This window comes from Opisthocomus hoazin, chromosome Z (assembly GCF_030867145.1).
Source record: "Opisthocomus hoazin isolate bOpiHoa1 chromosome Z, bOpiHoa1.hap1, whole genome shotgun sequence".
NCBI lineage: Eukaryota > Metazoa > Chordata > Aves > Opisthocomiformes > Opisthocomidae > Opisthocomus > Opisthocomus hoazin.
In genome coordinates, this window is record NC_134454.1 from 2038504 (window position 1) to 2051767 (window position 13264).

General features: G+C 36.7%; 1 protein-coding gene across 1 annotated transcript in view; it reads left to right on the forward strand.

Moving 5' to 3' along the window:
• The window catches only part of ADGRV1 (adhesion G protein-coupled receptor V1), a 313027-nt gene that overhangs the window by 53133 nt on the left and 246630 nt on the right, over positions 1-13264 (forward strand). The window contains exons 22-31 of the mRNA XM_075411234.1: positions 1286-1462; positions 3131-3311; positions 3930-4132; positions 4772-4901; positions 6450-6530; positions 7862-8001; positions 8442-9051; positions 10009-10224; positions 11472-11687; positions 12864-13108. Coding sequence (XP_075267349.1) covers positions 1286-1462; positions 3131-3311; positions 3930-4132; positions 4772-4901; positions 6450-6530; positions 7862-8001; positions 8442-9051; positions 10009-10224; positions 11472-11687; positions 12864-13108 — 2199 coding nt within the window. The remainder of the gene's footprint in view (positions 1-1285; positions 1463-3130; positions 3312-3929; positions 4133-4771; positions 4902-6449; positions 6531-7861; positions 8002-8441; positions 9052-10008; positions 10225-11471; positions 11688-12863; positions 13109-13264) is intronic.

A 13264-nucleotide genomic window follows, 5' to 3' on the forward strand; every position in this document is an offset into this window, starting at 1 on the left:
TTTTTTGAACGTTAAATTGTTCTTTGGTGGTAGCCACCATATACGCAATATATAAACTTGCTACTTTTTGGGGGTGGGTAGAAATAAACATAATTAATTTTTACTACTTTAATCAATTATGAAGAAGACATGATACCTGTTTCTATTGGTATTGTAGTATTTTTGAAAACAGATTTCAGAATACTTTCTAGTTTGGGAACTGTCATGCCCTTTTAATTACATTCTTTCTAACCAAAGTTCTTATGATGTGCTTGAAAGTAACCATCTTGCCTGAGCAACACTGGTTTTCAATTTGGTTCAGTTTGCTTTCTATGTGCCTACCATATGCTATGATAATAGATTCCTTCAGTTTCAAATGCCACTGATAATACTGTGATGCCACAGATCATCAACCAACTGTGAAGCAAAATTAAAAATTTATGTGGCATGTTAATTGTTTTGCACTTATCTTACGTCTGTTTCACCAGGGAAGTATTAGATCTCTCAGTGATGATGCAGATACACAGTATTTTTTATCAGTAGTTTAATTGCTATATGTGCATATCTGTCAACTAGGTAGCTGAAGGCACATGGATTATCTGCATTGTGTTATACAGCAGCTCTGGAATTTATCTGATGCTTAAGATAGCTTTAGCTTTTCTGGCAATTTTCAAATAAAATGTTCTTCTATAATAAAAAATTATCATAAAATATATGGTCACTATCAATACCTTCTTTGTTCCAAATGTGTGAAATTGTTACTGCTGAAGTCATGTTCTTAGTGAAGACAGAACTGTAGAGAGGACTGTGGCAGAATAAAATTTTCAAATTTTTTACTGAATGATGATAGCATAATTTAGTTTGATTGTATCCGGGTTCCCCCCCCCCCCCCCCCCCCGTAGTATTTCCAGCTGGGGAAAGAAAAAAATCCAAATTGCTTTATAAATTATTGCTAATAAAAATTAAAATAATTGACATTAATGTAAAACAATAGTTTCAGTTGCTTTTGGCACGTGGATTTGAAGCATGTTGATTCCATCTTTGACATGTAGTTTGGGGGAAGAGATTGTGTCCAAAGCAATCAACAGGGTACAGTTATTGGCTTAGCTTTGTAGTCCTCAGGGAGATACTAGAAGCTGTTGCAAATTCCACTAAGATTGTTCTGACCTGCATCTGTCCTGCAGGTGACATGACAGCCAGTTTGTACCTGAACATTTGACTAGCGTTAGAGAATTCCATACTTTGTGTTTATTACCTTGATTTACTTTGGCAATAGCAAACTTTTCAATTTCTTGCTTTCTTCCAGACTGCTGATGAGGGTTCTACTGTATCCTGTGTCGTGGAGCGTACAAGGGGAGCCCTAGACTATGTCTATGTAAATTACATTATCTCACAGGTTGATTCCACTGGCATTAATTACTCTGTTACCGATTTTTCTAACAGCAGTGGCACTATCACATTCCTTCCTTGGCAGAGATCAGAGGTAAACCCTACCTTCCTATTAACTATTCATCCTGTCCTTTGCAACCCTGCTGGAAAATACCTTCTGAGGATGCTTGACTGGTTTCCATAATAGAGAGTGCTTCCTTCACGTGGCCTTCATGATTTTTTGCAGGGTTTTTTTCACCCCTGACAACTATCAAGTGATATAATAGTTGGTTGTAGGTCTGTGCATGTCTTGGTTCAGCAGTCACCATGTGTGGCTGTGTGTTTGAATGCACATAATGAGATATGTTTACGTATATGTATATATTAGATTTATGTGTATCTTTATGTATACTTGAAGTATAGATAGTCCTGGGCTGAAATCATGGATCCAGCTACTTTTGAAAATGGAAACTGATCAGGTTTTGCTCCGAGTTTTGAAACTCAGATGTATTTCCACACCAATTAATTAGACAGCACTGAAGTTTGCTCGCAACCACGGAAGATTCTTGCAACCACTGTTTGCCAGGTTCTGTCCCTTTTGCTAAACCTGTTTCTATGAATTCAATCCTGACTGCAGCACAGGAATTTCATTTATTTGAAGAAGAGGTGTGGGACCTCAATGACATAGAAAGTTAATGTGTCTTTTCTGTTAGTGCTCATAAGAAGAGAGAGGGCAAATTGTTAGTAGAAAATGCTGTCCTTGATTTCACTTTGATCACTCTGCTGAAGTCAGTATGCACTGACTGAAAACCACTGGCACCATTTGAAAGGATATCAGTGGCTCCACTGGAACGATGAATCTGGTCCCAATAAAACAACATAAGTGATTAGAGCTTGGCAAAAGCTTGTGGTGGCAGAAAATTGTTCATTCAGCTTTAATTCTCTATTGAATCACTGCATTGCATACAGTCATATAAAGCATGCATGAGGCCTGCCTTATTCTGCCTAGTGGCAGAAAAGGCCTCCTGTACCCTCTTGCTCCACTGCAATGCGGTCCAGTTTATTGTGTACATATGGAGGAGTTAATGGGCATGACCCTAAGAAAGAGGCTAGGAGCAGTTGCTCTTCAGGTGAGATATCCTAAGAGACTTTCCATTGGTGTTCGTAAGCTACCCATTCCCACACCTCTAAATACAATCAGCTACTTGGACCTTTTCTTCTATATGTTTGTCTAATTGTATCACAATATATAGAAAGCTGGAATTGTCTGTGGTGAATACGTTAGCCTGTGCCGAGCAAGTTATGTTAATAGCATGATCTACAATCTCAAGTGTCAGGTGGTATAAAAAGCTTGCTTGACTTGCTGTCTGGATTAATCACTGTAATGCCTCTTCAGAAGCTCAATTTCTTCAAGATTTTGCAATCTGTCAGATATTTTATTTTCAATATGTACAATTTAAACTATGTCTCTGTTAAGATAGATAATAAATAATCGATTGCTTGGTTATGTGTTTGTGTAATTTGAAGCAGTTAAGAAAATATGCCTTCCATCTCTGGTAGCATTGTAAAGTTTTTTTTGGAATATGTGTTCTAAACATAAAATATTTTCCTAGAAGTTAGATTAAATTACATGGAAAGCAAAAATGTTGACCACGTTACTTTCAGAACTCCACAGCAGATACACCTGAATGGGTCAAAGAATTTAATGAGTTACAGGGTCGTGAAACTCCTAAGTGATGTATGTTGCACAGTTTGATTTCTCCATGATTTGGTCCTTCTCTAGGTCTTAAATTTGCATGTTGTTGATGATGACATTCCGGAGCTAAATGAATATTTCCGTGTGACATTAGTCTCTGCAGTGTCTGGAGATGGAAAACTAGGTTCAACTCCTACCAGTGGAGCAAGTATAGATCCAGAAAAGGAAACTACTGATATCAGCATCAAAGCCAGTGACCACCCATATGGTAACAATGATAGAGATGTTATAGTCTTGTTGCAGATAATTGTATAGTTCTAGCTCAACAGATAAAAACTTTGCTTAGCCATGACAGTTGAGGAAGCAATGCCAAATATTCCAATTTATCTAACTTGAGATTAATTCTTAATTTTTACACAAGAGTGAAAACTGTTTTACTTATTCTTGAGAATATTACAAAACGGCGTCAGAGCTACCCTGACTTAACAGGTGAGAATTCCCTTCTGAAAGCAAATACAGGTTACATGTGGTTGATCCCGTGCAAGTTTTTCTCACATCAGAGTTCCTGATGAAGAGAGACATATCTGCATGCTTAATATACCAATAAGTACCCAATATTGTGATGTATTGAGGCTGTTTTGGGAAGAGCTGAACTGATTGTTGTGCTGTGGCTTTATCAAGGCTGGTATGGATATCGCTGAGAGAGGGGAAGGTACACAGCACATCCCTGGAAATAGCATGACTGTGTCCTAAGTGCAATATCAATAATTGTGTTTTGATTTCAGAAATGTTAAATGTAAATATTGTAAATAATTTGGTTTTGATTTACAGTCATAATTTAACTTTGGTGCGAGAAGCCATGTAAATAGTACTTCTTGTCTGCCAGGTCTACTACAGTTCTCGTTGGGGCCACCTCCTCAGCCAGGTGATGAAATGATTCTGCCAGCCTCTGCTGTGCCCCGTATTACTGTTAAAGAAGAAGTTGGACACATCACATTACTGGTAGTTCGTGCACAAGGCCTTCTTGGAACAGTTCTGGTAGAATACAGAACAGTGCCACTTACAGCTTTCAGTCCTAAAGATTATCAGGTATGGCCATTGCCAAGGCATGTAATTATTTTAGAATTTAATGAGAGTTATTTGTCCTGGAGATACCCTTCAATAGGAATGTTTTAGCCCAGCTATGATTCTTTTCACAGAAACACTTTGTTTTATATGGTGATGTTATAAATGAATGTGTAATACTCACTTTAAAAATATATATCATTATGTCACTTTTACCTTCTTTCTGTGCAACTTTTGTATTTCCTAGCAAAAGCTTCTGGTTTTGATTTCTTCTTTTCTTAAGAGAATTGTCAATGAAGCAAGAGGGGATATTTGCTATTGTTGCTGAGTATATCAAACTTTGTATGAGCATTCAGGTGCATGTACAAGTTAAGACTATGTTTGTACGTGGTAGGATTTGTACATGTTCAACAACATCACCTGTACATATCTGTGTTTTCTTGTCTGATATTTGTGCAGAAAAATGTAGGTGAATTCAGATACTCATAAGTCTGTGAATTTAGATGCCTTTTTCTCATAAAGATTCAGCCGATTCTTTAAAAGCTTAACTGAAGAAAGGTAGATGTTTTGAGAAAGACCAACAAATTCAGAGTTCTGTTTCTTTTTTTATATGGAAGAAAATATTAGACTTGAACAAAAATGTGAAGAGCTTTCGTTTTGCAGGCTGTTGTGGGCACACTGGAATTTCAGCCAGGAGAAAGATACAAGCACGTGACTGTTAACATCACTGATAATTCTGTTCCTGAACTAGAAAAAACTTTTAAAGTGGAGCTGTTGAACCCAGAGAGAGGAGGTAAGGCACATACATCAATCCATTGGTTGTTTTTTCATGATCTCTACTCATCCATTAAAATCTTACCGTTCTTAGATGTACTATTTCCACGTTATTTCTAAAGGCAAACAAACACCCCCACATCCCCCAGACAGCTGTAGTTTTTCTTGGGAAAGAACTATTCTTTGGACATTTTGTTAGTCATTGTTCGAAACCACCAAATCCGAAAGAAAGTGTGTTGTTACCTGTACATTAGGTCATTTAAAGGCGACTGGTGCTTTCCACATTACATTATTTCATGGCTGGTAGTTAAAACAGTGTAAAAAAGATATTAATTTTAATTTTTAAAAAATTTTTCAATATTATTAAATATTTAAGGCTGAACAGCCAAAGTGGGGTTTTTATCTGCTGCTTGGGTGAAATCAGAGGAATTGCGATACACTGGCTCATGACTTATTCAACCTGGTTATAGGAGTGTGAGACTGTGGGTGTTGAGAGGCCCAGGGAGTTTGGCTGAGCTGGGGAGGTAGCTGGTGGTTCTGTGGAAGAACAAGAAAAACACTCAAAGGAAATCCTGGTGTGAGATGTTAGTCTCTCAAGGGATGGCAAGCATCAGTGCTCCCGCCACATGAAACCACTCAGCCCTTACAGAATTTGTTTCCATTAGAGAAAATTTTTCAGGGAGATTGTAAAGCTGGTTGGAGGGCAAAAAGTAACTAGAAACGCTGGTAGCCATTACAGTGACTTTTTAACTGATGTTATTTTCTTAAGCAATCCAGAAATGCGAGTGTGATGCCTTCTGGGAATAGTAGCATAAAATAGTAGTGTGTCGTACTACCTTGAATGTGTGTGGTGCATCGTGGCACTGTGGTGCAACACAGCGATTCTTTTGATAAAAACTTCACACTTTCATGCATGTGGACTTTTTGGTGGAATGGTTGTTGTGGTAAACAAACTTTTCTCTTTAAATATTTTTTTTTTTGTTCAGAAAACTTTATGCTAACTTTGGTAATTCGCTAGCCAGCTACCCACTTAACACAAACCCTCTTTTTGGCCTTTCCAGCACCATTGCAAGCATAAAACTTGGGGTAAAGCCTCCATTAGTTAAGCTTTCTACGGATTTGTCCAACTTTCTGACACGTTTTTGCTTTGTGAGAAAACATTAGAACAAGAGAATGGCGGGAGGGGGGAGGTTAGCCCCTGGTATTTTTTTGAATTCACATTTCCAGTTCCTTCATGCCAGACCTCATTTAGGAGTGAGAAGGGGGAGATACAAGGTGGGGACAGAAAGAGGGAAAGAAAGAAAAGAGAAAACAGAGGTGTATGTGTTTTCTTTCCTTCCAACTTCCCATTGCTATTTCCAATGTCATAAATTAAATGAGGTGGCATATACAATACCTTTTCTTGTGTTTATTAGAAATCCTGTATACTTACGTATCCAATATTGATGCTTTCCTAGAATACTTTCTTCTCTTTTTGTGTTGTCCAGAAATGTTAAATTACTTTCTGCTTTCTCTTTATTTATAAATGTATATATGTGTATATACCTGTATGTCTGTCATCTTAAAGTTGCTGAGCTCTTTAGAAATGATGGCAGTGGTAGTGGTGATGGGAACATGGATTTCTTCCTTCCAGCTGTCCATCAACATGGTAAGCGTTTTCGATTAATCCTATTTTTTATTGCTCACTGTAATATCCCTAAAAGATTACTATGCTGGCACAACTTGTCATAATGTTACTTTACTTGCAGCTATAGGTTAATTAAGATTTATCATAAAGTTCTCTCAAAACATTACTTTCCATTTTAATTTAGGAACAATTTCAATAGCAGTCAGTGTTTAGTGTAACACAGAAAATCATAGATTCTATACCATTAAAACTGTATTGTTGTAAAACACGATATAGTAATTCCAGAAGTAAAGTTTGCAAAATTAGGGGTTTTTTTTAAATTGTCATATTTTCCGGAGAGCAAGAAGCAAAGACACTTTTTAAATTGAAGGCAATTTAAAACTTGCCCTATTGTATGTTTGATACATGCTTTATGTTATTTTGATTCTATGCATGTCAAAAATACTCTAAAAGAAAAATAAGCTGAGTTAGATTTTTTAAATGAATGTTTTGATTGTTTTTCATTTCTTGTCTTTAAGTTTGTATTTATGTCATGACATACAGAAAACAAAGATAATTTAATACTGAGAAAATTAAAAAAATACTAGATGCAGAAATAACATAAAGTCTGAGAGACTAATCATACAGGACTTCAAATTAAACACTACAGGCCTGACAGTGTTGTATGAGCAAACATTATCTAAATTGAGTAATCTGTCTTCCTGTGACAGCCTGATTTTCAATTTTATTTGTAAATGCAAAGGATTTCAGTCTTAATCTGAGAGTAAGTCTGTGGTTTAGCCATTTTCTGGAGCATCCTGGTTTTTTTGAAGGGCTGTTTCCCTTTTCCTTGTTTCCAGAAATGTTTTTCTTAAGTGCCAGGGTCTTTCTCTCTCTGCACAGCAGATTATCTCACCCAAGACAATCTTTTTAGTAGTAGGGTTCACTGGACTTGTTTTTTTCTTTGTTTTTCATTCCAGCTTATGTTAGGATGAGAGCTGCCTTCATCTGGTCTATCTGCTTACGCTGTGGTTTACTGTATAATTCCCCGCCATCCTAAATTCTGCTCCATTTTCATTCATTAGGCCTGTAATTTTATTTCTGTTCCTCCCTTGAAATACTCATATTTATTATGTTTTGTTGTTGCATGGTTCCACAGAAAGGCTGCCAGGACTGCATTACTGAAAGTCAGTTCCTTGTCCATGTGGATAATTATCACACTTTTCAAAAAACCAAAGACTAAACAGCATGGATACTTTGGTCACGCTCTCCTCTGTGCCACATATTTTGTGACACATTTCTTTAGCTGTTTTCTCTCATGTAAGAAAAGATGCTAGAAAAAATTAACCCTTTTTCGAACTCGCACTGAACAGCTAGCTTGGGAATTGCATCCCACATCCTTGTGACTGTTGAGGCTTCCGACGACGCTCATGGTGTGTTTGAGTTCAGCGCTGAGTCGCTCTCGGTAAATGGAACGGAGCCTGAGGACGGAGACAGCGATATTGTGCTGCAGGTTACAAATCTTTGTGTCTCGCATTGCGGTGCGGTCCTCTCCTGTCTCTGTTTTTACTGGGCTTTCTGCAATATTTTTGTCATAAGTCTATAGGGTTTATAACAACTTTATCATGTGCATCTGTTTTGCCATTTTATACTGAGATTTCTGATGTGTATCATTCAGTTTGAAGTAATATTGATGTAATAATAATAATATACAGAGTTTAAAATTACTTCTACTTGTTTACATTTGAGGTGCTACTGTCTTAAAATAATAGCAAAGATGATACAACAAATACAGCAAAGCTGAGATAATAAAGATTACATTGTTTGCTTAAGCCACTAATTTATTTTTAACACATCATGTCACTGTCTTTGCTTAATTCCATCTCATGCTTTTATGTTGTTTTTTTTTTCTCATAGAACGAAAATATAAAGAATTTTATATTTTTCACTTAGGTCATGAGAACGCATGGGGCCTTGTCTCAGGTGACGCTGCGTTGGATCGTAGTGTGTGATCATACCAAAGACCTGATCTCTGCAGATGGGAATGTAACATTTGATGTTGGCCAAACGAGAGCAAATATTACGGTACAGGTTTCTCCTGATGAAGTTCCTGAATTGGATAAGGTGTTCTCAGTTTTGATCATCAATGTCTCCAGTGGTCGTCTTGGAAATCATACTAATGCAACACTAACTATTTTAGCTAATGATGATCCATATGGAGTCTTCATCTTTTCTGAGCGAAACAGACCAATAAAAGTTGAGGAAGAAACAAAAAATGTTTCCCTGACAGTAATAAGGCGCGGTGGTCTGCTCGGTACAGTAATGGTAACATACAGAACTATTGGCAACGATGAAAAGTCACCCTTTCTTCCAACTGATGTTGTTAGAGCAACAGAGGGAAAAGATTATCTACCCGTCACAGGTTACCTGATCTTCACAGCCAGTGAAAGCGAGGCCACAATATCCTTGCCGGTTTTGGATGATGACGATCCTGAGAGGTCAGAATCTGTTTTTGTGGAGCTAAGCAGTATTGTTTTGATTGAGAAAGTACAGGATCGGCCAAGTAAGTATCTTATGTATGTAAAACCTACAATTTAAATATAAAGGCTAGTATTTATATTTAATAGGATAAAACACAACAGGTTGAATGATGAACTTTTTACCTCTGCCAAACTCTGTACAGTTAAGAAATCTTTGGATTACCTGGCTCATGTGCTGTTGGCATATGTTTTGTTTAGCACAGTATTTTGTCAGAGATGGATGAGAATTTCTTTATCCCACTTGCATCGCCTTATCCAAGATCTTTCAGGCCAAACATATGACAATATTGGTTTTGTACACTACTACCTGTTCATCTAGTGTTGTTTCTGTAAAGTTCAGGTTTAGGAAATAACTAAGCTGGTTTTGCTTATCAAAAGCTAGAAAAGTCTTTTAAAAATAAAGTTGTGTAGAATTACAGCCGCATGTTGATTTTTTAGTGTAGAGAATGTTTGCTTCATCCCTCATTCAGATAAGTTCAGGTCATTACGGCCTGATTTGTGCTTCAAAGCTTGCCTAATTGCTGCCTGCTCCACAGATTAATTTTGATGTTGAGGGAAACTTCAAATACAGTTCTGCTGGGAGGCTGAAATATTATGCGTATTTCATCATAGTAAGTGTAGAAATGAAATTCTTCTGAACTGTATTGATCTTACTACTGGCCTTATGGACAAGTAAATAAATAAATAAATAAATTCACAATACATCACCGCTTTAAAAAAAAAATTATGGCTTGTGTGCTCCATAGCAGGGTAGAATAATAAATTATTAAAAACTGGATTTTTTTTTTACCATAATATAATTCAAACACCAAAAGTATGTTGGTGCAGTGTAGTTAGACTTGGCCCAATTTAAAAAAAGATAATTTTGTTGAAAGCTAGTAGCAACTAATGATTAAACTCACATGTATGTCTATGAACTCTAGAGCCATAGATAGCAAGCATCTCAGGCACCCCCTCACTAAGTTTTCTTTACGTTTCAGTTGCAAATTCTCCTCGACTTGGATTAGTGAGTGAGACAATAGCTCATGTAATTATCAATGCCAATGATGATGCTTTTGGAACACTTCAGCTTTCAGCTTCAACTGTGCGAGTTGCTGAAAATTATGTTGGACCAATCATTAATGTGACCAGAACTGGGGGAATATTTGCAGATGTTTCTGTGAAATTTAAAGCAGTGCCAATAACTGCAACAGCTGGTAAGAAATCAGAATAGCAGAAGTTTTTAGTCTGTGTTACAGTGGAAAGAGCATGCTGTATGCTTTGAGCAGTCAAGTCAAACAAGCGTGTACTGAAGGCACTATTGTGCAACAACTCCAAGAAAAGAGTAACGAGGTATTTACTGACTCTGCTTAGCAAACAGGAGTGCTAGCCCTATGGGAGTGACCATGCATCAGATTTTAGGAAGCTCTGAGACCTCATCACTGAAGAATCTACGAGAGAAATGAGTGGAGGAATTGAGGTGTTTGTTTCACTAGTAGCCCACAACCTCTTCAAGAAAAGAACATAAATAAAACCGAAAAATATTAGAGTAGTATGTGTAGCTACTATTTAGTCATATGTACATGCTTAAACCCACCATACATTGTTAGGGTGAGCTTATTGGAGGGGAAGTGGGAGGTGGGCATTCAGCTGTAAAACAAACAGGCAAGAAACAACCAAAGCCCGAGAAGAGCTGGACTTCTAAAAATGGAAGCTGAAGTTCTGCAGTTTGTCCCTGCTATAGAACAGGTACATAAAGAAAGGAGCAAACTTGCAAAGTCTGCATGGTCAAAACCATTTAGTTATAAATGAAGACCACTGTATTTCAGCTGTGTCCAAAACTGAATAGGCGGGTGGTACATGCTCTGAGAACTGGTGTTTTGGTTTCCTTTTTATGTAACAGACTTTTCTAAATAGGTGCATGGCTTGATTGATGTCAGAGTATGCTTTCAATTAGTTTCTGAAGCTGTGCCATTGTCTACTGTGTCGGAGTTGTTCATCTGGACATCTGTAGGGACAAGTTTGCATAAAGTGAGGTCCACACACAAAATGTGCCCTTAACTAAAATCTTCTTAGACAAAGGTGCTTCTGTTGGTTTTTATTTCTTGGAAAGCCAGAGGGTGATTAGAAATCAAAGACACAAACATCTTGGTAGTGTGACCTTGTCAATGGAAGACAATAATGGACCTTTTGTAACTACCACTTGGCCGAACAGTGCAAACTCTGTTTTGGCCAAGCCAAGTTTTATTTTAATCCATCCGGATATCTAAAGGGCAATGGGACATAAAAAAGGACTGTGTTTGATAATTAAAAAAGGCTGTCTGAAGAGAAGGAAAAACAACCATAAAAGCAGGGAGCAATACATGTGTAAGCAAAAAGAGAAGTATTAGTGATGATTCATAATGTATTAATATTATTCTGTGGTTTTTATTGTTTTATTTGTTTTTTTAATCTGCAAATCTAGGCGAGGACTACAGTGTAGCCTCATCAGATGTTGTGTTACTAGAAGGAGAAACAAGTAAAGCTGTGCCAATTTATATAATTAATGATATCAATCCTGAAGTTGAGGAGTCATTTTATGTTCAGCTGCTGAATCAAACAACAGGAGGAGCCTTGCTTGGATCTTTGACTAGGGCCATCATAACTATTGAGGCTTCTGATGACCCATTTGGATCCTTTGGTAAATGAGTCTTATTTGCATATTTTTGCTCTTCTGTTAACATTTTTACTGCAGATTTGTGGGTGAGCTATTACTGGGCAGCTGAATAAAAACTTTCAGAACACAAAGAGGAAGCCTGGAAGAAAACATTACAGGAAAAGATAAGATAAACTGAATTAAAACATGTAATTAAGGACTAATGGTACTTAAATGTAACAAAAGTTGGTATAGCAAGATTTTGGGGTCTCCGAATAGAGCTAGATGGATTTTAGTTTACTTTTTTTATTTTGTTATCTAAGGGCTGCATTTCTGTAATGGCTTTTAGCCAAAATCTGCATTCTAGTATCTGTTGCTTAAATTGTTATCTTAGTTTTACTAGATAATCAGCCACAGCTGATTTAAAAATCTGGGGACACTAAAAAATAGAAAGAGAAATTAAATTACATTCTCTTATTTTCTGTCAATTACTTCAGTTTTTCTTCTGCCTGTTATTATCAATAAAATGGATTGTGTGTACTTTCCAAAATTAGTTTCACTACACAGGTTTTGAGAAGAGTTTTGGTAATTTCAAAAACTTAATGGTATTTTAGAAATCTGTCTTTTTTTGTTTGTTGTTTGCTTTTTGGTGCAATTTTTCCTGCTTTTTTGTCTTGACCTACACTTTTCTCCCTTTAGTACCCTACTTAATTCCTCTTGTTCAGTTTTGTTAGTAGACGAAGGCAGAGGAAAGAAAGAAAAATTGTTAAAAAGAAGTAATTCCAGATAAGTAATTAAATAATTTCATTCTTAAAAGCTAAAAGCTTAATACAAGGAAGACTTTTACTCGAAACAATTTTCGATGGATTATGTTGACGTATTTCTTTAGTAAGTGACATGAAAGCTGCTAAAGAGTTTCCTTGCTAGAAATAATTATGAAATTGTCTTCTAAGAGCTTAGAAACAACTCATGGTTAGCCTTGAACAATGGTTATGTTGGAATAAACTTTTTTTCATGAGGGCTTAATTTTTCATACTAATTTGCTCTGTAAATGAAAATGTTAATACTGAAAGTTTGCGTTTAAGTTCACTCCTGATTACAAGTGATTTACCTGTGCAAGTCAATGCAATCAAGTGAAATAAAACTATGTACTTCAGGAGTTGATACATTTACTTTCAATTTCATTGTTAATGAAATACATCTCTCTGTGCTGTGCCTCAGTTTTTCAGATTACCGAATTCACTGTGGAAGAGCCTGAATTTGGATCAGTAACCATAAATCTGCCAATAATCCGCAATGCTGGGACGCTCGGTAATGTTACAGTTCAGTGGGTTGCTACCATTAATGGACATCCTGCTGATGCTGACTTGCAGGTCACCTTCGGTAATATTACTTTTGCCCCTGGGGAAGCCGTTCAGATGTTGCTGTTGGAAATCCTGGCTGATGATATTCCAGAAATAGAAGAAGTAAGTAAAGCAGTAATGTCGTTCTTGAATACTCTTGGAGTTCTAAATTGTTATAGATATGTGTGCAATGAAAAGCAGGGAATGTTCTGGCGGGAAGGTTCAAGAAGTTCAGATTTTACTTTTCTTGTGATTATTGTTAAAAATACCAAAAATCAT